The sequence below is a fragment of the Sceloporus occidentalis genome, unplaced genomic scaffold (genome assembly GCF_023333645.1).
Source record: "Sceloporus occidentalis isolate IW3139 unplaced genomic scaffold, rSceOcc1.0.p SCAF_4, whole genome shotgun sequence".
Classification (NCBI taxonomy): Eukaryota; Metazoa; Chordata; class Lepidosauria; order Squamata; family Phrynosomatidae; genus Sceloporus; species Sceloporus occidentalis.
The window spans coordinates 2,437,382-2,463,129 of record NW_028316984.1 but is presented as its reverse complement, the minus strand read 5'-3'; the positions used below and the strand labels follow the sequence as shown (position 1 = coordinate 2,463,129).

The 25,748-nt window shown below is 39.3% G+C and overlaps 1 protein-coding gene across 3 annotated transcripts in view; it reads right to left on the bottom strand.

The window, feature by feature from the left end:
- Positions 1-25,748, bottom strand: part of SPATS1 (spermatogenesis associated serine rich 1) — a 32,551-nt gene that overhangs the window by 1,869 nt on the left and 4,934 nt on the right. The window contains exons 2-7 of one of the 3 annotated variants that reach the window (XM_089519083.1): positions 18,611-18,950; positions 13,100-13,235; positions 12,877-13,010; positions 10,936-11,097; positions 9,497-9,623; positions 3,654-3,716 (exon numbers count right to left, since the gene is read on the bottom strand). In XM_089519083.1, the coding sequence (XP_089375209.1) occupies positions 3,654-3,716; positions 9,497-9,623; positions 10,936-11,097; positions 12,877-13,010; positions 13,100-13,235; positions 18,611-18,659 (671 nt within the window). In that variant the 5' untranslated portion in view covers positions 18,660-18,950. The remainder of the gene's footprint in view (positions 1-3,653; positions 3,717-9,496; positions 9,624-10,935; positions 11,098-12,876; positions 13,011-13,099; positions 13,236-18,610; positions 18,951-25,748) is intronic. The other 2 variants (XM_089519084.1, XM_089519085.1) reach the window with 2 other exon arrangements.

Genomic DNA, 25,748 nt, shown 5'->3' with positions numbered 1-25,748 from the left:
GAAATCTGGTGTTTTTATGGTATTTCCCATAGTTCTGTGGGTTTTTTAAAATATCAGAACAACATTTTTGTTGACCTGGAATATTTTCTTGCACTTTCCAGCACCAGATGCAATGTTTTATTCCTACTCTCCCACTGGAGGCCTGGTAGGTGTCAATGTTCAGATCATTTCACTGCCAAGTCAAAATCTAGCTTTTTCATATAATCATAGACTCATAGAGTTGGAAGAGACCACAAGAGCCATCGGTCCAACACCCTGCCAATCAGGAAATCCAAATCAAAGCATCCCTGACAGATGGCCATCCAGCCTCTGTTTAAAGACCTCCAAGGAGGGAGAATCCACCACACTCCAAGGAAGTGTGTTCCACTGTCAAATAGTTCTTACTTTCAAGAAGTTCCTTCTAATGTTGAGGAGGTTCCTGGAGATTGCATCCACTGTTCCATGTTCTAGTCTCTGGAGCAGCAATAAACAAGCTTACTCCATCCTCAACGTGACACCCCTTCACATATTTAAATAGGGCTATTCATATCACCTTTTAACCGTCTCTTCTCAAGGCTAAATATACCCAGTTCCCTAAGTCATTCCTCATAAAGCATGGTTTCTAGACCCTTCACCATTTTGGTTGCCCTCCTTTGGACATGGTCCAATTTGTCAACATTATTTAGACATGAGTCAACAGTGTGATGCGGCAGCTAACAAGGCCAATGCGATTTTAGGCTGCATCAATAGAAGTAGAGTGTCCAGATTAAGGGAAGTAATAGTGCCACTCTATCCTGCTCTGATCAGGCCCCACCTGGAATATTGTGTCAATGTTCTGGTACCCAGAATTCAAAAAAGATGTGGAGAAACTGGAGTGTGTCCAAAGGAGGGCGACTAAAATTGTGAAGGGTCTGGAAACCATACCCTATGAGGAACTACTTAGGGACCTGGGGATGTTTAGCCTGGAAAAGAGAATGTTAAGAGGTGATATGATAGCCCTGTTTAAATACTTAAAGGGATGCCATATTGAGGAGGGAGCAAGCTTGTTTTCTGTTGCTCCAGAGAAAAGGACCCTGAACAATGAATACAATCTACAGGAAAAGAGATTCCAGCACAACATTAGGAAGAACTTCCTGACAGTAAGGGCTGTTCAACAGTGGAACAAACTCCCTCGGAATGCAGTGGAGTCTCCTTCCTTGGAAGTCTTCAAACAGAGGCTGGATGGTCATCTGTCGGGGTGCTATGACTGAGATTTCCTGCATGGCAGGGGATTGGACTGGATGACCCTTGTGGTCTCTTCCACCTCTATGATGCTATGAGTTCTCTGTGCTGTAATTCATTTTTTTTAGCTTTGGCCCAGATTTCTAATCTATTCAGATCTTCTTGAATTTTGATCCCCTCCGCTAGAGTATTAGCTACTTCTAATTTGGTGTCATCAACAAATTTGGTAAGCATGCCTTCTATTCCTTCATCCATGTCATTGATAAAGATGTTGAATAGCACTGGGTCACTTCTCTCCATGATGAAGAGGAGCCATTGCTGAACATCCTTTGGATTTGCCCAGTCAACCAATTACAATTCCATGTAACAGTTGCCTTGTCTAGCCCCCATTTTACCAGCTTGTTTCCAAAAATATCATGGGAAACATTGTCAAAGGCCTTACTGAAATCGAAATATACTATATATACAACATTCTCTTTGTCTACCAAGTTGGTAATTTTATCAAAAAAGAGATCAGAATTGTATGGCATGACTTGTTTCTCAGAAACCCATGTTGTCTTTTAGTGATTATGGCATTCCCTCCTAAATGTTCACAGACAATGCTGTTTAGTTATCTGCTCTAGAATTTTTCCTGGTATTGATGTCAGACGAAGTGGGTGATCATTGTTGGGAACTGCTTTTCTTCCATTTAGCCATTTAGGTATTTAGCAAAAGCCTTTCTGACATGGGAGACCCTACCAGTAGCACTCTTATCAGCAGCATAGTAACTTGCCACACAGAAGCATGTGGTTACACCACCATGGAAAGGTAGTTTCATTGGTGGGGCATTACACATATTCCCTGTAAATTCTGGGAGCTGCTAATTAAAGGTTTATATGCTTTTAAGGATTTTATACATTTTATACATAAAGAAAAAAGATTTATCTATTGATGAGTTTTCTATATTGATTTTTTCCCAAGCCACCAGTTCTTTTCTGATGTAGTATTTTAGCTCTGGGAAAGAATCTCCTACTATTCTTTTATATGGAGCTAAATTCCTCTCCATGGATGTTGTTTCTGTAGAAGAAACTCTGTGCAGCTGTCAATATTTTGGTACTGACAGAAACTAGCATTAGTTACTCACTTATGAATAACATTCTGTGCTATACAATAGGTGCCTGTATCACAAAACCTCCCAGCATCTGTACTTTCCGGTGATTTGGTTGTTGTTGTTTTGTGCTTTCAAGTTGTTCCAATTTATGATAACCCTAACTCCTATTGTGGGTTTTTCTGAGGCTGAGTGTGTATGACTTGCCCAAGGTCATCCAGCAGGTTTCCATAGCTAAGTAGAGATTCAAACCCTGGTCTCCATAGTCATAGTCCAGTGCTTAAGTCATAGTCATAGAATAATGCTCAAACTACTCCAGGCAACAAAAAAGACATATAAATGTCTCATACATGGGTAATCATTCCCCAAAGGGAAGTGAACATCTTGTATGGAGAAGCTTTTAGGACTATGAACACAACTTAGATTAAACATGGGCCGAGTGCTACATAATTAATTGATAATTAATAATCACAAAGTTGCCTCAGAATGCTAACACCTTGTTTTCCAGAGGTCTTGTGATCTCACCCCAATATAACTGTGATGGTGCTGAAGAATTCCTGGTTTTATTGGAACACTCTCACACAGCTTCACTTCAGAAGTCTCATTTTCCTAACAATTCATTGCTTTGAATTTAAGGTAATGTTACATAACTACTCCTAATAAGAAAAATTCACAGATAAATGAGAAATCCTAACAATTTTTTAGTGGTGATTCTTTTAAATGCAGCCTCTCTCACAGTAACAGAACCAGTTTGTCCTTTCGTGACCACTCATACACCTATTGCCATTTGAGCATTCATGTAAGGTACCTGGATATACAATGAACTTTGCTTTCACAACAACTTAAAAATGTAGAGCAGCCAGAACATGGTAACTTTATAATACAGCTGGATAGTAGACCAGAAAGTTGATAAGACATTTCCATGTAATTTATGCCAGCCTGAACAAAACTACCATGCTGAAAACAGTCAGCTTCTTATGGTTCTTTTTTTTTTCTTTTCTTTTCACCATGTTTGTTTATAACAGATGCATATGAATACCAATTCTTTAGTGTGATCTCACACTATTTCCAAGTCAGACACTCAAAGCAATCTATTGCGAGATTAAATGCAAAAGATTAATCTAAAGCCTCTTGGGTGTACTAATGCAATAGTGGTAGAATTCAAAGATATACCTGTGTTAGTTTGGATCAGTATGCAAAGGGATGTTGTAGCACCTTTGAGACCAACTTTCTTTCTCTCAGTTAGTCTCAAAGGTGCTATAAGATACTAATGAAATAAGTACATTCTGGAAACAAATAACAACAGGATAAAACAGCAAATCAAATATAGATATGGATATGGATATATAAAATATTACATACATACCAAGAAACTGCTGGTAAGCGTTGGAGAGGTATAAATGTATCTGGTTTCTTTGTATACATATCACTGTTAAGAGGAAAGCAAAAAGCTAAATAACCATCTTGATCATCAAAGTTTATTTTCTATTGGGATTATGCTGTTTCCATATGCATGTTTTCAACTCCCAGTTTGTAGTGAAAATTGTATTTGTACTAAGGTTCTTTTAGTAATAAAATCCACATTTCTTGTTCCATCCTGTGTAGGTTTTTAGTGGTTGGATAACCACCCTGTAGAGATGTTTTAGCTATGCATTTCCTGCATGGCAAGGGTGTGGATTAGATGACCCTTGGGTCCCTTCCAACACTATGATTTTCAGGAGCCTACAGGTCATTGTATCTAATACTTTGGTTGAATTCTACCTCAGAATCTTGAAATTGATCAGAGTATGTCTGGCTTTCCAGTCCTAGAATGTGTGGACGTTTTGGGATGGTGACAACTACAGATTGTCCTGGGTGGCAGTAAGTTGCCCGAAGCCACAGATGTGGTGGATAGATGTGGGAACCCTGGCATTGTACCAGCCTTTATAACTGTGACATGACCATTTTCCAGGTGGTAATTTTCTGGGATTGACATATGAGCAGCACCTGATATGCCAATTGTCTGTTACACTCTTGCATGTGCTGGAGAAAAAAATTGCAATACATCTGTTTCCCAGCCAAAACATGGTTAAATATGGGGTGGTTTAAGCAAAATGCTATCCCTCACATAGATGTTATAAACTGCCTAGTCCCACATGGTCTGCTTCTAAGTAAAGGCAACCCTTTTCTCTTGGGACAACATTCAGAGGTGAGAAAGTGATGACCCAAACAGAAACAACTGCCCAACACAGTGTTGGCACACCAGCTCTAGATTTTTCTCCCCAGGAAGATTCACCTGACATTATGTGATATCTCTGTGACACAAAGTGAAGAGTTATTATTTTTTGCTTATTTGCATTCTTTTCTTAAGAGTTCTTAATGTAACCAAGCAATCATATTTTAACAATGCCTCAATAAATGGACTAAGCGCCATATTAAAGGGGATGGCTTTATTTACAGTGTTGGAGACAAAATGGACAATGTTTTATATGAGAACTAATTGAGCAATTATATCAGAAACAGACAAGAGAAAACAAGAAAGTGATATGGCAATGGTAAACATACCAGACATATGATGGTGCTGGGGGTTTTATGTTTTAGGGCTGTGCTCTGCTTGAGTATGTACATAGTTTAAGGGGCCAGGGCTAACGCAGAGATGATGTGAATCCCTGATTTGATTGAGGATGGCATTAGATCTGTCTAGTGGCTCCCTCTGGATCCCGGTGAACAGGAGCTTAGAGGAAAACAATGGCATTTTGTAGGGTGATTTGTAGAGAGGTTTGAAGGGAAGGACCAGACTGCTATAACACTGCATCTGTAGGGCAAAGAAACATGAATGGTGAAGAAGTTGCTGCAGGGACCTGCAATACCTGTGCTATCTTTGTTTTTCTGCCTGAGGATGTGAGGTGCTATATCACGTGCAAGCGGACTGTCCAGTTGGAAAGACAATCAGCCTGCACTTGATAAAATGTGGCAGCCTGAAGCTCATAAAACTGCTTTTGCCATGTATTATCTGGAAGAGATCTCCTCAGATGAGGAAAAGGAAAAGGACAGCCAAGATAACAAGCTCCAGTTGGAGTCAGAGGAGGCTGGTAGTGCTCTCATGGCACTGGCAGAATCAGAGCCTGGACCATTCCATGCAGCTCCTGAAGATTATGAGGAAGACACAGAGGCACTTCATCCTGTATAGTGTTGCAGTTTTAAACACCAGTTGCAAATGGACAGGAAATGCTCTGATCCACTTTAAAAGGAAAGTGCTGAGCTAATTGAAAACCTCCTTGGAGGCTTTCAAGAGGGCAATTAAGATGGATCTCTTCCGGCAAGCCTACCCACCCAATCTCTTGTAAGGACTTCACCCCACTCTTCTATTTAGGATGATTGTATTGTTTTTAAACTGTTTTTAACGATGAATATTATATGTTTTATTGTTGTATACTGTTGTTGTTGCTCAACTGTAATCCCGCTTCGATCCACCTGGGAGAGGCGGGAAAATACAAATAAAAATTTTATTATTATTATTGTTATTATTATTATTATTTAATTAGGCCAGTGGTGTTGTTTTACAGTTGTCTAGAAATTAGTTTAGCAAAGGCTTAACCATTGAGGCAGACAAATTTTTATTTATTCTCTGCCCTTGTTATATTTTTATTGTTATACTTTTTTACGTTCTTTTTTTATTAATAGATATTTTAATCTCTAATTTTAATTGTATTATGTTTAATTCTGTTTTAAGGGGAGAATCTGAGATATAATATTGAATGTGGATATTTTAATGTGCTGTGAGCCGGTTTGATTGTCTCGTCACAGAAAAGCGGGATAAAAATAAAAGTATTATTATTATTATTATTATTTATTACAACAAGCTTCAACACTGCCTTTGTAATCTTATTTGATGTCACTGATTTTGTGGCTCTCTGAACTTCAGCATGTACTTTGAATTACTCTTTCCGGGAACTCTCTAGTTGGCTTTGGACCTTGCTCAAGGTTGCTTTTCATATTGGGACCTCAGGCCACTTGAACTATGCTTCTGCTTCTACTGATGATACATTGTGTATGATTGGGGTCTGACCCACTTTTTTCACTCTCTATTTCTGTGGACAATTGCCAGCTTTACACAGGATACGTTTTCTGAACAGAAAACAGATAATTTATTTGCACAAAAAAGTGTTTTTCTCCACAGAGTAATTCCAGAACAACACTTTGGAATGTCAAATCCCAGGGAAAAAATGTGCACAATTTTCAATGTTCTATTATTTTTCCTGACAACTATCATGAAATGCTCTTTTTTAATGTTAGAATAAATAATTGTGAATATTCTTTTCTTTGCTAATGAGAAATCATCAAAGGGAAATGAGTTGAGAGCAGTTTCTTAAAGATGGATATTGAAGGCACTTTTGCAACAATGTCCAAACAAAGCCAATATGGACATACAAAGAACTTTCAGATGAGCTAAGATTTCAAAGAGACCTGTATAAGGAATGGAAGAACAAGGGAAACACCAGAAGGGAATACAAATAAAAAGTAAGCATTGGAGAGGGAAAGTCAGAAAGGCTCATAATGATCTCAGGCTTGCTAGAGAAGTGGTGGGTTAGGGACTATGTTCAGAACAAAAGGAAAATCAAGGAAATGGGGGCTATTGTGTGAAGAAATGATGAGATGTTAACACAGGACAGAGGGAAAACTTAACTGTTCAGAGCATCCATTGCCTCAGACTCCTCCTGAATGAAAAACAGTACAAAACTGGACAAATATAAGATGGGTAATGCCAGGCTTGATGACATCTGAAAAGTATCTTAACAGAGCACAAACTGAATGTGACTGTGCTATAGCAGCAATTCTAGGTTTCCTCAATAGGTGTAAGTCTCCAGGTTGAGGGAAGTTATAATCCCACTGTATTTGAGCACATCTTACCTGGAATACTGTGTCTACTTCTGGGCATCAGGTTCAAGAATAATATTGAAAAGCTGGGATGTGTTAAATGGAGGGCAACAATATGGTAAAAGGTCTGGACATCAAGTCCTATGAAGAACAGCTTAGGGAGTTGGATATGTTTAACCTGATGAAAGAGAAGATTAAGGGGTTGATATGACACCCATAGTTAAATACCTGAAAGGATCTCATATACAAAAGATGGAATGAGCAGCTGCTTCAGAGACTAGAGAATGAATCAATGGATTTAAACTGCAATAAGAGAATCAAGCTAAACAGTAGGAAGAACTTATTGACCGTAAGAGCTGTTTGAGAATGGCATACATTGCCTCCAAGGGTGATGGACTCTTCATCTTTGAAGGTCTTCAAGCAGAGATTGGATGCCCATCTCCCACAAATGATTAGCTGTGTATTTTTGCATGGCAGCACGTTGAACCAGATGGTGTTTGTGGTTCCTTCTAACTCTATGATGCTACAGTATGTGTGAAAAGACTGTAGATTATGATACAGGAGGCAAATGTCCTTCCCCCCCCCCACACACACACACACCCCGTTGTTAAATTGTCTCATTTGCGTGATCGGGGGGAAGATTATCACACCCCTACATGCCTATCCCATTTTTCTCCTGTTGGTAAACAGTAATGGACAGGTCTTTGGGTATTAACAGAATACCCAATGATGCATCCATTACTGTTTATCGATGGGAGAAGAATGAGATAAGCGTGCAGGTGTGTGATAATCTTTCTCCCGATTGTGCAAATGAGACAATTTAACGAAGAGAGGAGGATGCTTGTCTCCTCCGTGTGATAATCCCCTGTGTGAATTATCCTGCACTTTAAGTCACACACACACACACAAACCATTGTACTGGAAACAAGTCAGTGGCACGTCCTGGACTATTTCTCTCATAGGGAAATAGTGAATAGAAAGCTTCTGTACCTTTATCGTTAGTTGTAGTAGAAAAAAGTGCAGGCTATAATTCAAGGTTAAGAAAGGCACCACCTGCTAAAATTCTTCTGGTCACTGTTAAAAGTGTTCTGAAGCCCTGACTTCCTTTGATCGGGTGAATCTCAAAAACATTAATTTTAGGAAACTTTATATGTGTTTTTTGTGGATTTTATGGGCTATGTGGCCATGTTCTAGAAGAGTTTCTTCCTGACGTTTCATCAGCATCTGTGGCTGGCAAAACATCAGGAAGAAACTCTTCTAGAACATGGCTACATAGCTAAAAAAAACCACAAAAAACTATGGATGCCAGCAATGAAAGTCTTCGACTTTATATGTGCTGTAACTCAAAAAACTGTCAGTTCTTCAGCTGAAGTCTAACAAGGTATGGGACTCCAATCACTCTCGACTAATAGTTCCCTGGGACATAATCAGCATGGATAGCTTTCACTTTTTACCCACCTTTCTCTCTTCCCAAAGATTCTTCTACTCTGCATACTTATCTTCCTTGCTGCTCTGGCCACAGTGCTTAGTGTTAAAAGCAGTGAGATCTTTCTCCCTTTCAGCACCTGGAGTGTGGCTACAACTACGGGTCAGCTATGAGTCAGGTCCCTGAAGTACTGGGAGATGTAGTCCCCCCTTATGGTTTCTCCATATAGCCCAACACCTATGGTTTTCATAAAGCTGATGAGTTTGTGTTAGCCAAAAAAAAGAGCAATATAATTTGAAGAAAGTTCAAGCATAAGGCTATTTCTATGAAGCTATCTGACGTAGGCGATCTGAAAGGCTACATTCTTGCATAGAAGCCTGCCTGAGATTAAGGTCTTTAAGAGAGACCCTTCTTTCAGTCCTGTCATGACCAGAGGCATATTTGGTGGGAGATGCAAGAGAATGCCTTCTTGGTGGCCACTCACAGGCTTTAGATGGGGTTCTCTGCTAAGAGTAGTTAGATTGGTTGTCTTCCAGTTGTCCTTCTGGTGGCTGGCAAATACTTTTCTACCCCTTCAGAAGATCTTTGGCTTACAAACTAATCTCTTGTTGAAGGCAGCAACTGCTTGGATAGTGGTTCTGTCTTTCTGATTGTGTCTTTGTTTCTTTTTTAAAATGTTAATTTTAATGTTAGGTTTTTGTTTTTGTTAATTATGTATTTTTTTATTGTGAAGTTGAAGGCTTTCTGGACGGCATCCATAGTATTTGTGGGTTTTTCGGGCTATGTGGCCATCTTCTAGAACATAGCCACATAGCCCGAAAAACCCACAAAAAACTATTTTTTTATTGTTAGTCATCTTCATAACCTTCTTTTAGTAGAAAGGCAGAATATAAATTTAAGAAATAAAGGGGAAAAAGAAAACTTACCTCCCAAAATTCACTGGAGATCTTATTGCTCCTGTTTTATGAAAGTTTGTACTTTGCTCTGGACAAGCATAGGGATGGTCACCTGATGTCACAAATGGTATGCCATTTCTGGAGGCAATTACATCCACTATGATTTCCACAAAAAAAAAAGGTATATTTAAATAAGGAATCTGTATTTAGAAAACCATCATTCTCCAAATGGGGATGCAGGTCCATACATGCCAGAACATTAATTCAAATATAGGCATGTTGACATAAACCAGAAATTGCTTACTTAAAGTTTAAATAGTATATTTTCCTTCAGTTAGTTTTGATAACTGTGCAGAGCTACTTGCTGAAAGACTCAAAGGCCATGGAAAGAAAGTTTTCCATAGGTTTCCTCCTTCTCATAGCAGTCTCTTCATCTAATTTATACTGGTGGGGGGGCTGCTGAGGCCTCAGTCTTCTGGCAAGGCTTGTGGAAGGAATAGGAGAAAAAACAGGAGTATTCCTTTTGTGAACATCCAAACTGGATTATTTCTGCAGTGTGTTTTGGACCAATGATGCTAATCATGCAAAAAGAAGAACAAGAAGAAGAAGAAGGAAAGAAAGAAAGAAAGAAAGAAAGAAAGAGCCTAATTTTCACCTTATTTTTGATTCAAATGCTTAAAATTAACTATGGCTCCATCCACACTGCAAAAATAATTCAGTTTAACGCTACCTGAACTGTGATGGCTCAATGCTATAGAATTCTGGGATTTGTGAGACATTTAGCTTACTTTGTCAGATAGCTCTGTTGCCACAACAAACTACAGTCCCCAGAATTCCATAGCATTGAGCATTGGCAGTTAAAGTGGTGTCAAACTGGATTATTTCTGCAGCGGATACTGCCTACATTAGTCTTGCATGACTAAAAAAATAAGTAATGGACAACACCCACAGGAATAATAAGCAATAAATATTAAATAAAAACCTGAAAAACTAAAGTAGTCCTCCCTGTTCTTTTCAAAGAGCTGGTTATTGAGCTAAAAGAAAATATTAATTATCTATACATCTGAAAATATTGTAATTTATATAACTCAAATGTATAGGTTCAATGTAAAAAAGCTAATGTTTGTTTGTTTGTTTGTGTTATATCCTGCTTTTTCCCCAGCATAGGAATCAAGGTAGGTCATAACCCTTTAAAAACACAGTACAGCTAAAAAAAACTATAAATACAAAAGTTAAAACACGATTAAACTAAATTTAGATTTTTAAAGCACAAATACATGTTAAATGCAATTTTAGAACACATTTAAAACAGAAGGCCCTCTCCCATATTTTCAACCAAGCTCTCTTAAGTTTCAGTTATTGGTAGTATGAAATTTCAGCTAAAGTATGTTGGTCCCAACAAGATTTGGAATGCCATCAATGCAGTTACGATGTTAAGGTTAAATATAAAACCATTTAGGGAGTTTTACCTAATTTCTTCCTTCCTAGACGCATCTCCACAGTCATTTCAGATGAGGTAGTTTTGTTTCTGAGGTGGATACCATCAAAGATACACTTCTTTCCATTATGATATGTACGATTACCAGACGTTGGGTAAAAAGTCCATTCCATGGCTGAGTTCTTATTTACTGCTAAAGAAAAAGTCAAAGTGAGGAGGAGGAGGAAATAAACTGTGAGCATGCTGAATTTAGCATATACAGTTGTGGACAGTAGATCAGTATGTACGTGTTCTACAGCACACTGTGTGTGTGTGTGTGTGTGTGTGTGTGTGTGTGTTGTGTGTACATGCCCTCACGTTGCTGTTGACTTATGGTGACCCCATTTCATAGGCTTTTCTTAGGCAAGAAATCCTCAGAGGTGGTTTTGACAGTTCCTTCTGAAATACGGTGGACCCTTGTTATATGCTGGAGTTTGGTTCCCAAATCCCCTGTGGATAACAAAACCTGTGGATGTTCAAGTCCCATTAAATATAATGACATAGCAAAATTGTGTCCCTTATAAAAAAAATGAAAAATCAAGGTTTCATATTTGAAATTTATACTTTTTTGAACATTTTCAAACCGTGGATGCTTGAATCCGTGTATAAAAAAAACTGTCTATAAGAAGGGCCAACAGTATAACTTACAACACCTGATATTCATTGGCAGTCTCCCATCCAAGTACTACCAGGGCTGACTTGGAGTATCTTCAAAGATCAGATGAGATCTGTTGCCTTTAGGGTATTTAGGCCCTTGCAGCACAATACATGGACATGGACACATAGGAATCTGACATGGGGAGGAAGCATTATACAGTAATAAAGCACCAACTTTGCGCACCTCCTTCTATAAGGCATCTGAGCCACTCTTTTGAGCCAACTGCTTGCTTAACTAGATGAACATCAAGGGATATGTATCAGCCTTATACCAGTGTTTATTTGCATCATTGGCTTTGAAGAACTCAGAAAGTACTGTATTTTCTGGCGTATAAGACTACTTTTTAACCCAGGAAAATCTTCTCAAAAGTCGGGGGTCGTCTTATACGCTGGGTGTCGTCTTATAGGGCAGGTGCTGAACCTTCTGAGCCGGAATGGAGACTCTGTGGTCACCGCATATATTGAGGGGAGCTCAAAAACGGCCGCAGCCGCATCCCCACCATATTGAATGATCGTATGAAAGCAGCTACCGCTCTGATAGTCTTGGAGACAGGGAGGGCTGGGCAAGCAGGGAGAGCTGACCAATCCAAGCAGGCTTTGTGTACAACAAGGTTTCCTGCTAAGTACCTGCATGTCATTTGAATTAAAATTACCATATTGAAATCAAATCTGATGTTTTTTTAATTTTTATTTGGTGTGCACTGGAAGAGGGGTAGTCTTATACGGTGAGTATATCCCAAACTCTATATTTTAACTGGAAAAGTTGGGGGTCGTCTTATATGCCCAGTCGTCTTATACGCCGGACAATACGGGTAAGCATCCCAGCAACCATCTGAGGCAATTAGGTTACAGATGGCCACTTGGTTAAACTACCTGAATCAACTATTAGAATTGCCATCACTATTATTCTGAAGGAGGAATGCATCGTGGCTTCTGTTTCCACTTAATAATGAAGATTTTAATAGGGAAAAAAAACAGCTCTGAAATCCAGAAACAGAAGAATCCCATTGCAAGGCTGTCTCACAAGCACTGGCAGTAAAGGTTCTCCCTTTTGATAATAAAATCTTCACATTAGCAACAGAAATTTCTTACATGTCATCTGTAATACTTGACAAAATTAATTTCTTTTCCACAGAAGTATTTAAAAGCTTGGACTTAAATTCGCTGTTAGTGCATATGATGTGGAGTAACAGGTGTGTATAATAAAGCAATGTTTATGCAATGCTGCAAATAAACTGTCAGTATTACTTCTGAATACTTATGCAATTTTACTCACATGGAGCAGAATTCTGACGGCTACCTTTGACTAACTGACCAGTTTCTTCTATCACATTAGTTTCAGGGGAGAGAGTGCTAGAATGGTGAGGATTTTCTGATGAATAGGAACTTGATACCAGTGAAGGATTGTGCCTGACAAAAACAAAAAAGATACAAGACATTATCTACTTATTAACTTTCTGAATGAACTAATTGTGACTATTTATGGATATGGCACATACTCTGAAGGACTGAACTCTCTGGTGGGCTTACTCGGTGTGTCTAGATTTTCTTGACTACCATTGTTAACCTGGAAGGAATCTAATGTTGAGTCTTGTTCCTGAAGTCCATTAGATTTTGTTTTGTTGTCATTTAGCTCTGGAAGACAAAGAGTAATCCATGATCATTAACTACATCTGAAGGGAGCTGAAGGTGCCAAACAAAATGAACAAAATTCATAATAAAATGAATTTTTAAAACACTTCCAGCATGGTTGCCTCCTGATATGTTCTCCTGGCTGCAACACACTTTTATGACTATTTAAATGACCATACCCTTCACTCTTACTTGTTTGCTCAGTTACCACAGGTTCAACTCATAGAATCATAGATTTGGAAGAGACCACAAGGGTCATCCAGTCCAACCCCCTGGCATACAGGAACTCTCAATCAAAGCATCCCTGACAAATGGCCATCCAGCCTCTGGTTAAAAGCCTCCAAAGAAGGAGATTCCACCACACTCTGAGGAACTGTCAAACAGCCCTTACTGTCAGGATGTTCTTCCTAATGTTGAGGTGGAATCTGTTTTCCTGGAGCTTTCATCCATTGTTCTGAGTCCTATTCTCTGGAGCATCAGAAAACAAGCTTGCTCCATTCTCAATATGATACCCCTTCAGATATTTCAACAGGGCTATCATATCACCTCTCAATCATCTCTTCTCCAGGCTAAACATACCCAGCTCCCTAAGGTGTTCCTCATAAGGCATGGTTTCCAGACCTTTTACTATTTTAGTCACCCTTCTTTGGACACGCTCTAGCTTCTCAACATCCTTTTTTCAATCGTGATGCCCAGAACTGGACACTATATTCCAGGTGAGGTCTGATCAAAGCAGAACAAAGTGGCATTTTTGCCTCCCTCAATTTAGACACTATACTTCTATTGATGCAGCCTAGAATCGCATTGGCCTTTTTAGCTACCACATCACACTATTGTCTCATGTTCAACTTGTGGTCTACTAGGACTCCTAGATCCCTTTCACATGTGTCCCCCATCCTATATCTATGCATTTCATTTCTCTGCCCTTACAGTTCTCCATGTTGAAATTCATTTTGTTAGCTTTGGCCCAGCATTCTAATCTATTAAGATCATTTTGAATTTTGATCCTGTCCTCTGGAGTATTAGCTATTCCTCCCAGTTTGGTGTTATCTGCAAATTTGATAAGTATGCCCCCAATTCTGTCATCCAAGTCATTGATAAAGATGTTGAACAGCACTGGGCCCAGGACAGAGCCCTGTGGGACCCCACTGGTCACTTCTCTCCAGGATGAAAAGGAACTATTGTTGAGCACCCTTTGGGTTCAGCCAGTCAACCAATTACAAATCCATGTAACAGTTACTTTGTCTAGCCCACATTTTACAAGCTTGTTTGCAAGAATGTCATGGGGAACTTTGTCAAAGGCCTTACTGAAATCAAGATATACTATATCCACAACATTCCCTTCATCTACCAAATTCGTAATTTTATCAAAAGAAGAGATTAGATTTGTCTGGCATGATTTGTTTCTCTGAAACCCATGTTGACTTTTTGTGATTATGGAATTTTCTTCTACATGTTCACAGACTCTTATGATCTGCTCCAGAATCTTTCCTGGTATTGATGTCAGACTAACTGGATGATAATTGTTGGGATCCTTTTTTCCCCTTTTTGAAGATGGGGACAATGTTTGCCCTCCTCCAGTCTTCTGGGACTTCTCCTGTTCTCCAGGAGTTATCAAAGATTACTGCCAATGGCTCTGAGATTACATTTGCTAGTTCTTTTAATACTCTTGGATGTAGCCCACCTGGACCTGGAGACTTAAATTTATTTAGATTAACCAGGTATTCCTGCACTACCTCTTTACTTATTCCGTGCTGCATTTCCCCATTGTGTCCTCTGCTCCATTTTCCTCAGACTGAGCACCCTTTTCCTTTTCTGAGAAGACTGAGGCAAAGAAGGTGTCTTTTTTGTCCTGTGTTAGCATTTTGCTACATTTCCACATATTATTATTATTAAACTTTATTTATAAAGTGCTGTAGTTGCCCTACCATTTCCTTCTTCTTCTTTTTCCTGCGAACATACCCCAAAAAGCCCTTTTTGTTATTCTTAACCTCTCTAACAAGCCTGAGCTCATTCTGCACTTTAGCTTTTCTGACTTTACCCCTACATGTGCTCACTATTTGTTTGAATTTCTCTTTGGTGATTTCCCCATTTTTCCATTTCTTATACATGTTCCATTTAAAACTTAGCTCAGTTGAACGTTCTTTAGTCATCCATCCTGGTTCCTTGAGACATCTCCCACTTTTCCTCCTCATTGGAACAGTTTGAAATTATGCCTTCAGTATCTCCCTTTTCAGAAATTCCCATCCATCCTAAATTCCCTTCTTGTTTAATATTCCTGACCATGGGATAACCCTAAGCTTGCTGAAATCAGCTCTCCTAAAGTCTAGAATGCATGTCTCTCCTTGGCTTCTCTTCTCCACTGTATGACAAACTCCAGGAGAACATGCTTGCTCCCACCTAAGGATCCCAACCTATTAACCAGGTCATCACTGTTGGTTAGGAGCAGATCTAAAATAGCTGACCTGCCTGTTGCCTCTTCCACCTTCTGGACAATGAAACTGTCTTCCAGGCAAGTGAGGAATTTACTAGACCTTGAGGATTTGGCCAAGTTTGACTTCCAGCAAATGTCAGGATAGTTGAAGTCACCCATCACTACTGCATCTCTCCATTCTATGTGTGTGATCATCTGTTCTAGAAAGGGGCTCTGTAGTAAATTGTTGTTTCCCTCTCATTTAATTTTTATCTCGATGCTCTCCACCTGGCTTCCAGGATTTAAATCCTGGATCTCTTCACAGGTGTAAACATCCTTGACATAAAATGCTATTCCTCCTCCTTTCTCATTTGGCCTGTTTCTCTTTAAAAGGCTATATCCCTCTATTCCTACATTCTATTCATGAGACTCATCCCACCTGGTTTCAGTGTTGGTCATTATATCATATTTGCTTTGTTGTGCTAGGCTTCCTAGGGGATTATCACACAGAGGCTTACCCCCTGTGAAAGGTCGTTAAATCATCTTTAAAGCACGAGAGTGTAATCGCTGGTCATGCTTTCCCCCCATGATTAAACTGTCATGGAAGCATCCCATCATTAAAGCATTCACAGAGCAGCCATTTCTCTGCTTAATGGAAGTTCCTGTTATGCAGAGAAATGGCTGCTCCACGAATGCCTCCATGATGATTTAATCATGGGGGGCAAATGCAACCGGTGATCACACCCTCACGCTTTACAGATTATTTAGCAAGTTTTCGGAGATGGCAAGCTACCGTGTGATAATCCCCCTGTACTTTTTACTTAATGGAAAAGGTAAATAAATTAATTTAAAATGATCAAAAATTGTGTTTTTGGAGACGCAGTAATGAAATTCATGGACTGTAATGACAACCAAACATGTCAATCTTTATAAATGCCAGTTTATTTTTAAAGTAATTACTGAATTACTAATGGAACAAACTGAATTATTGCCTTCCTAATGTTACAAACAATGAATTATACCCCTCACCCACCACTTTCTAACAAGCAGCAGTAATGATTTTTTTAAAAAAATCCTAATGTCTGAAGCTCTGGTACTACCAACATCATGGTACCCAAACTATTTTTGGTAGTACAGTGGCCCACCATATTCACTGGGGTTAGGGGAACAGGATTCCTGTGAAACTGGAAAAAGCACAAATAATAAAACACTGTTTTTTAACCTCTAGAAATCTCTAGATCCTCCAGCACAGGTCTGTGACCAACATCTGTTGGAAGACAGAATTGCACTGGAAGATCTACAAATACCTAGAGAAGTATTTTTTCGAGGAACCTCTATGTCCTCCAGTGCGATATCTGGTGAACGTTGACCATGGAGTCAAGCTGGCGGATCTAGATATTCCTAGAGAAAACATATTAATCAAATCGGTGAATAATCAAATCCATAAAAGTCAAAGCCACAAGTGTAGAGGGCTGACTATACTACCAAAAAACGGAAAACTGTGTTACACAAGTTTTATATACAGCACTGCACTCTGTTTAAGGGCCAAAAATATGTAAAGGAAGGGGGGGATGTTGATCCTAAAACAAAATCCAAAATGTAGATTGCAGTGATACCTATATTAGACCAACTAAAAGGCCTTTGATGCCCACTGTCTTCTTCACCTGGCAAATATGATTTTAAAAAAGGATGCCAGTGAAGAAAAGTGACATTGTGATGGTCTGCTTCTAACTTATAGAGGTATAGAGTGTAGAGAAACAGAAATGTTAGGCAACACCCCATAGGATGGGAACAAAAGGACAGGAATACCTCAATTTTAAAACCCTCTGAGAAAGAATTTCCTTTTTAAAAAGTCCTCTTAAACCCAGCCAGGCTTGTTCCCTTTTTTCATCATCTTCTCATTAGCTGGATTTTTAGCAGCATTAGCATTAGGATGATGGGGAAGAAGAGTTGGAACAACAGAGACTTTGGGTGTTGGTTTCAAGTGGTGTGTCTGCAGTAAACAATGCAATTAAGAATGATATGGGGGAAATGTAATTCTAATTTAGCAATTCTGTGGTAGACATTTGTGCCTGCCTAGCACAGGACAAGTAAAGAGCAGCTGCCCTGAGAATCCTTTAGTGAGTGTACATGAACTGCAAAACAGAGATAAAAGGGGAAAGTAGATAGTTTGCCTTATCAGATATCCCAAGCATGTTAAAAAGATAGATCTATATGTTTGTCATCAACATGGAAACTGTAAATAAGTTGAGGGGTGAAAGAAAAAAGTCCTCTCTGGATGCATTTTGAAAGAAAGCTTTCAAAGGGTTTTCAGGAGGTTTGCAATGCTATGCAAGATTGCCAGACCTGGTTGTTTCATTACACATGTGCATATGGATAGTTTTGGATAGAAAATTTGCTCAAAGACATTGAACTGCTATTCTTTTGTATGGAATAGGAACTGACCCCTATTTTTTTCCATGTTATTTCTGCCTCTGGTACAAAATTTTCTGTTAAAGAAATAATGCCTAGAAACATATCTACTTCATTCACTGAAGTAAACCTGTAGAAGAAAGGCAATACATTTTTTCTTCTCTATTGGCAGCCACAGAGTCCTTCCTTTTGAGCATGACTACACAGAATGCTGCTATGCAAGGACTTAGGTCCCTTTGTAGTAGGTAGACTGCAGGTAGTTGCTTAGGAAGTCCTGTACCATCAGACCTGGGGCTAAATTTCTAACAAGCATGTTAACAGGAACCAAATTGGATGGAACAAACCCCTAAGACAATCATGTCCCAGTGTTAGGATTATATAAAGTTCACTTTATACAGTTTAGGATCCCCTTGTTCAGGAGCTTAGCATTTAGTTTAGTATCCTTTCATTACCATAGGTTAAAACAATCTAATTTAACATTTAACCATTTAAAATTAAGCCACCATGTACAGATTAATGGAGAGCAATGATAGCATTCCTTCATCCATCTTACCATTTGCACTGTTCTCAGACAACTCTGCACTTCCTTCTGCTTTCATCATGCTGTATGGTTGCCTACCATTCAAAAAGTCCACTTCCACTCCAAGAGGATGGCATTACCACTCGTCCTTTGGTCAGTATACTAATTTTACTGTACATCATTACAAAATGGAGTCTGTCCTAACTCAGCCATCATCTGGATCCGCTGTTCTGTTGTCCTTTGGGTGCCAAGGAAACAAGGAATAGCAAACAAGGAGGAGGGATTCTGATAAGTCTGTGTGGTCCCTACATAAATTCCTAAGGAAAGTTCCTGTTCTTCAGTGAACAAATATATTTACGATATTGCTTCAATCCTGCAAAATAGAAATACATCCAGTAAGCAGATGCAGTGTTCATGAAAAGGATCCGATAAAACTAGAAAATTCCGTCTAATAATTCTATGGTTCTATGATTCTAATAACTGAATAGGTACTTTAGTTCCTAAAGTCCTCAAATGAAATTACAGTACACAGTATCTTATTTAATCTATGGATTGTAAAAAAGATGGAAAGGGAATGGGGAGGGTCATTTTTTCCTCTGCCTGCTCACGAGCCACACTTGCTCATCCAAGTCCCAAAATACAATTTTTCAGTTGTATATGAGGTGCTTTGAGGGTAAGTGAAGTCACATCCACACATTTTGGGGTGTTTTGGTGAAACTCAGCTGAAAATGATGCACCACAAAAATTAAAAATGAGAGCCAAGAACCTGGCAGGAGGTTTTGTAGGCTACAAAAGTGGGGCTTGAGGGGCATTTGTGGCCCTTTGACCTCCCTTCACCCACCAGCCACCCATTCCTCTCTTATGATGTATCTCCCTGTCAACATGTACCTTCCCCTTCCTGGAACGTTATCAGACAAGGGAAATTGGAAGTATAATCCAATGGCAATCCAAACACAATCATGGGGTTTAACATTATTGCATGATAGACTACCACACGCAATTTCGGGCAATGGCAAGCTATTTTCGGGCAATGAGAAGTCAGTTCAAATGCAATTCGAATTCATGTAAATTCGCTGAACTAGTGAATTCACATGAATGCATTCTGGCCCTACTTTCTTTTCATTCGAAATTAAGAGAAATTCCTCCTGTGTAATAAACTCCCTGGTCATTCACTTTGCAGGCTTTCCCCTCCTCTTTCGGCCTTTGTTCTTGTTGCATTTATGTTGCCTACTTTGCCCCAAGAAGCATGAAGACTGAGTGCTGCTCCCTTTATAATAGCTGAAAAAATGAAATTCAAGTAACTTCCTTCGTCTCTGCTTGTGTCTTTGTACACATACCTGAGATTGTGAATAAACTACTTTAAATATTTTTCTAAGAGAAAGCTCTGTTTTACTTTGTTTTACAGGTATGTATTATGAGCAGACAGGGAGGTGACTGCCTACTGTTCCTGTTCCATTTTCCAATATAGTCCGCTAAAGAAATAAAAACTAGCCCTCTCAAATCCCCATGCTTTATTCATATACAACAATGGATACCTGAGGAGGACTTCTCTTGCCCTCTGTGTTCAGTACATTTACTTGCAGGCCTCCTGTGCCTTTAATAACTGTATCTCAAGGATAAATAGGTAAATGGTAAAGATATTCCCCGTTGATAAGGGTGTCAAGTCATGTCCGACCGTAGGGTTCAGTGCTCATCTCTGTTACTAAGCCAAAGAGCCTGCGTTGTCAGAGACTGTTCTGTGGGTCATGTGGCCAGCATGACTACACAGGACACTATTTACCCTCCTATTGAAGTGGTACCTATTTATCTACTTGCATTGCCATGCTTTTGAACTGCTAGGCTGGAAGAAAGTGAGACTAGTGATGGGAGCTCATCATGTGGCACCTGGGCCTCGAACTGTCAATCTGCTGATTTTGCAATCAACAGAGTCAGTGTCTTAACAACTTGAGTTACCAGGTCCCATCCAAGGATAAATAATATGTATGTTATAAGATGGCATGGATTTTATGTATCTTAATTCAGATGTACTTCCCATTATATCTGAGTAATGACAAATGTATATCGGACCAGATTCTGACATAACTGCCCTACAATATTTTGTGCAAGGTAAGGTACACTCAGAGTTGGAAAGATTATTATGTTTGGAAGGACTATTATGTTCCTTTCCTCCCGCATCCCACTTGTCCAACAGAACACTGGAATCTTATATGACCTGTGTGTGCTACCAAGCACCATAACTATGTTACTACATAGTGAATTCTGGGGTGAACGTTTGCTCAAAGACATTGACCCCCAAAACCCATTTACTGGTGAGCAGCCACTGGGATCAACATGGGGCCATTCAGTTGTCAGTCGAGAAGCAGCTACCTGACATTCCCATACCCTCCTGTGAGCGATTTCTGGTATGACAGGTGGAAGAAGGATGCTTGTTGCAAATCCCCCTCACACCAGAGATCAATCATGCAACAGGTGGACATGGAAACAGGCAGTTGCTTCCTCATTGAATGAAGGAACCCCTGTTGACTGCAACATCTGCTTATCAGTACATGGAATTTAGGAGACTTTCATGGTGCCTATATAGCCATAACCTAGGAGCTGCGTAGGTCTCGTGAATACATAGGGGTTGAGAGTACATAACTGCAGGCTACATATTTGCAACTGCCTAACAGGATTCCAGCCAATACCTGTAAAAATGGCGATAATGGAGTGTGTTGTGGAGTGGTGTTGGCCATGAATACTTTGATGATGTTGGTGGACCCATCACTGTGTCCTTGTATGGTTTTTTTTTTTTTTTACATTTATCTTCATTTCATCTTCATCCCCATGTCCAAAATAATAACAAAACAAAGTTTGTACATTGCAGGGTTTTTATAACAGTAACTGTATCAGTACTGGTACTGTGATCCATGTGCCGTATTTAAAAGGATGAATGCACATCAGAGCACTTCTCTCTTTCCCATTTTCCACTCCACAACTACATCAAACGTTGCAACTGAGGTACTGTACCTTGCTTTTAAGATTATGAAACTGAATTACTTCTTTTTAATGTAGTTACAGACTGCCGTAGGCGAATAAAACAAATGTCAGCCACAAGACAGCCAATTATTTAAGTCAGCAATTTTGTTTACTTGCTTGCTTTTATTGTTCTAATGGCCAAAACAAACAAAAATGTGTTATGAGGTTTCAATGAAGTCAGTAAATCAACAAGGTTTAGAGATGGCTTAAACAAAACAAAACAAAAGAAAGAAAGAAAGAAAGAAAGAAAGAAAGAAAGAAAGCCCTCCACTTTATAGAGTAAAGAAGTACATTTGAGTAAATGTGATACTTTCGCAATCACGTCCAGTGCTAAAATCATGCTAGATCTATTACAGTTCAACCAATTGAAAAATTATCATAAGAAATCCTGCTTCTCTACATGAAACTACCGCGAGAAGTTCTCTGGAGGTTTGGGATTGTGCCACAGATATGCTGATGACACCCAGTTCAATTTTTTCTTTCCTCCAAACACCAAGGAAGCTCCTTCTGTTCTAAACCTGTGTCTGGCAATCGGTGATGGATCTGATAAGGGCAAACAAATTGAAATTTAATCCAAACAAGATAGAGATATTTCTGGTCCGCTGAAAGACAGATCTGGGAATAGGGATTAAGCCTGTATTAAATGGAGTTAAACTCCCCCTAAAAATGCAGGTTTTCAGTTTGGATGTACACCTGGATTCAGCCTTGACCCTAAGGCCTGGGTTTCTGCACTGGCCAGCAGTGCTTATGCATACTTAAGGCTAGGATGCCAGCTGTATCTGTTCCTGAAGATGCTTGATCTGACCACAGTGAAACATGCATTTGGTTATATCCCATTTAGATTACACTCTACATGGGGCTACTTTTCAAGAGTGTTCAAAAACTTCATTTGGTGAAGAGTGGTAGCCAGAGTGTACAGGGATCACAAAACTTTCTTGTTACAACCATTCCACTGTATTTCCTGGCAGAATTCAAATTACTGTTCATGATCTATGAAGCCCTGTATGGCTCAGCTCCAGGGTATCTGGCAGTTGATATCTCCCTGTAAGAGCATACCTGGAACTTGAAATCTTTTTTCCAGTCCAACCATCCTTGCAGATGCATCTTATGGGAACAATGGAGAAGACTTCCTGGGTGACCGCTGCTAGGCTCTGGAACTCCCTCGCTAAGGAAGCTGGAATGGCGGCCTCCTTGCTATCCTTCTGTTTGCACACAAAGACTTTTTTATTCCAACAAGATCTTAGTGTTTAAGGTTTTTGAGAAATGTCCTTGTACGAGGATACTGCATTGTTTTAAACTATATTTTATTTAACCGCTTTTTATATTTTTAAGTTATGTTTAAAATTGTTTTAATATTGTTAATAATTTAGTTGTGTTTTAACGTTGTCTTTTTGTATGCTCTTAATAATAATATACACTTGTTCCTCCCGATTTGCGGACTTGGGAGTCTGTGGTCTTGGTTCTTCACAGATGGCAAGAGAGGAGGGATAAAATGGCACATGTGCCTGAGCCACACATGCAGCACCACACACAGGAGCGGAAAAACCATTATAACCAATGGCAACTTGAATATTTGCATTTTTCTGGATTTGCAGGGGGGTCCAGAATGGATCCCCCATGAATTGGGGGGGGGGGCCTGTAATTATCTTGATTTGTAAACTACCTTGAGTTCTGATTTAGGAGAAAGATAGAGTATAAATAAAGTTAACAATTACAACAATAATCCCATCTCTATGAATATCATTTACAGCACATGTACTTAGAAAGAGAATTATCTGTTTCAGACATAACATCTCTACAATTACTGTTTGCTTCTTTGCAAAAGTGTATTTTGACTTCATGTCACCTGTCAAAGGTTCATTAGTGTTTATTACTATTTATTTCAGTGTAGCTGAAGGTACAGGTCTGTTGGTCTGCAGCCTGAGAGGCCTTGCTTCAGACAAGAGCAGGGGGATAGTCACTAGCATTGTTACAAATGTGTCAGTTCCTATTTCACAGTATTTAGGAGTGGGGGCATGATGTGTTTTCATGTTGCATCCCTTCCTCTCAGTTACATCTTATGTACTTAAAAATAACAAGAGTCCACATGTTTCATTCAGAGCACATTGCCCCGAGCCCATTGGGTGTGGTTGTCATTGTATGCCATGAAGTTATTTCCAACTTATAGGAACCCTAAGGCAAAATTATCATGGATTTTCTTGGCAAGACTTGTTCAGAGAGGTTTTGTGTTTGCCTTCTTCAGAGGCTGAGAGTGTGTGACATGCCAAAGTTCACCCAGTGGATTTCCATGGCTGAGCAGGGATTCAAACCCTAGTGTCCTGAGTCATAGTGCAATGCTCAAATTACATCACCACATTGGTTCTTGTCTTTTGAATCTTCTTCTTTAAGTAAAACCCACAGTGATGCTAAATGCTCTAATCCTGCCTTTTTTAGCCCATTTGTTGGTGTGGAGTAGGGTGTTGAGCCTCTCCAGAATTTTGGAGATGGAGCTTTGCATTCTTTATTAGTCAGTCGTCTAGATAAATTCTTCTTTTGAAGCAGTGTTTTCCACTATCTCCTGCACAGTCTTTCTGTAGCACTCACAAGGCTCTCATCCAACTAGTGAAATGTTTCTATTTTCCCCCTTTTTTTTTCCTTCTATAAAATGCTTTGTGCTTTACTCTCTGCACCCGTTTGCTCTCTGTTCTGGCATACTGGAAAAAATTGCTCCCTTTTTCCTTGTCAACTTACTGCTTGTTAAGTCAAAGTTAGGATGAGTCATTCTGGTTCACTCTGCACTAAATGAAGAAGAAGACTGAGTTTCATGAGTGGGTGGTGATCTTTTTTAAGTGGGAAAAAAATCAATATAGATGCTGAAATGGATTTCCATCTTTCTTTTTTGTGACCTGCCAACTTCTGAAGGCGAGAAGAAGGAAGAGGAGTGGGAAAACAAGAGAGGAAATGGAATACAGTAGGCTGTCCACATTCACTGGGGTTAGGGGCGCAATGTTCTTGTGAAAGTGGAAAAACTGCAATTTAAAAAAAACACTATTTTTCTACCTGAGAGAACACTTTTCTAGTGTTTTCTATTTTTCTGCAGTCCTTCAGTGCAACTCTGTGTGGTCAACATGTGCCAGAGGTTGATCACAGAATTGCGCTGGAGGACCTACAAATGCCTAGAGGATTGTTCTCTCTAGGAATCACTAGGTGCTCCAGTGTGATTTCTGCAGACGTTGCACACAGAGTCAAGCTGGAGGACCTAGCGATTCCTAGAGAGAACATATTAATCAAATCCGTGAATAATCAAATCTGTAAAAGTCAAAATTACAACTGTGGAGGGCTGAGTGTATTATATGTACAGTTAGCCAACTGTATCCACAGATTCTGGATCCACAGATTCGACCATCCACCACTTGAATTTTTTTTTTCAAATTCCAAGAAGCAAAACTTTATTTTGCCATTTTATATTAAGGACACAATTTTTATTTTGCCGTTGGATATAATCGGACTTGAGTATCCATGAAATTTGGTATTCATGGGGGATCCTGGAACCTAAGGGCCTACTGTACTCGGTGTTGTGAAAGTGAAATAAGCCACTTCTAACTTGGCTGCACCCAACTCAGGATTTAAATCTGCTGGAGAAAATGCTTTAAGGTTCATCTTTAGGTATAGATCTCAAATTTGCTAAGTGGGTGCAACTATCAAGTTTGGACAGTTGTTTATCTTACAGGCACTTTCAAGGGTAAATGATGTGTTACTTGACATAAAACTAACCACAATTGGGTTTTAAAGAAGGCACCAGGGAAGTGTGAGTACATCCTCTAAAAAACAACAGATGGCTTTATATATAATATGAGAAAAAGTCAGAAAGCAGGGCCAAGGATCAGATTTGAACAGCTACTGCTGTGATTTGGCAGGCTGTGTATTAATAGTACCGTTGTGTACCATGAAGCACATAACTACAATGTGATAGACTTTTACAATGTAATTACAATGTAATAGACTGAAGATTACCAAAGCAAGGGACAGTTTACATGTTTAGTTAGAAGTATGGATTGGGAAGGAGGGAGGAACCTCACTCCTTTAGGTAATCAACTAATTGCAAGGAAGATCTCATTCTACATATCTGTTCTTATCCAGTATCATTTCTTCCTCTACCAGCAGATGTATAAAATTA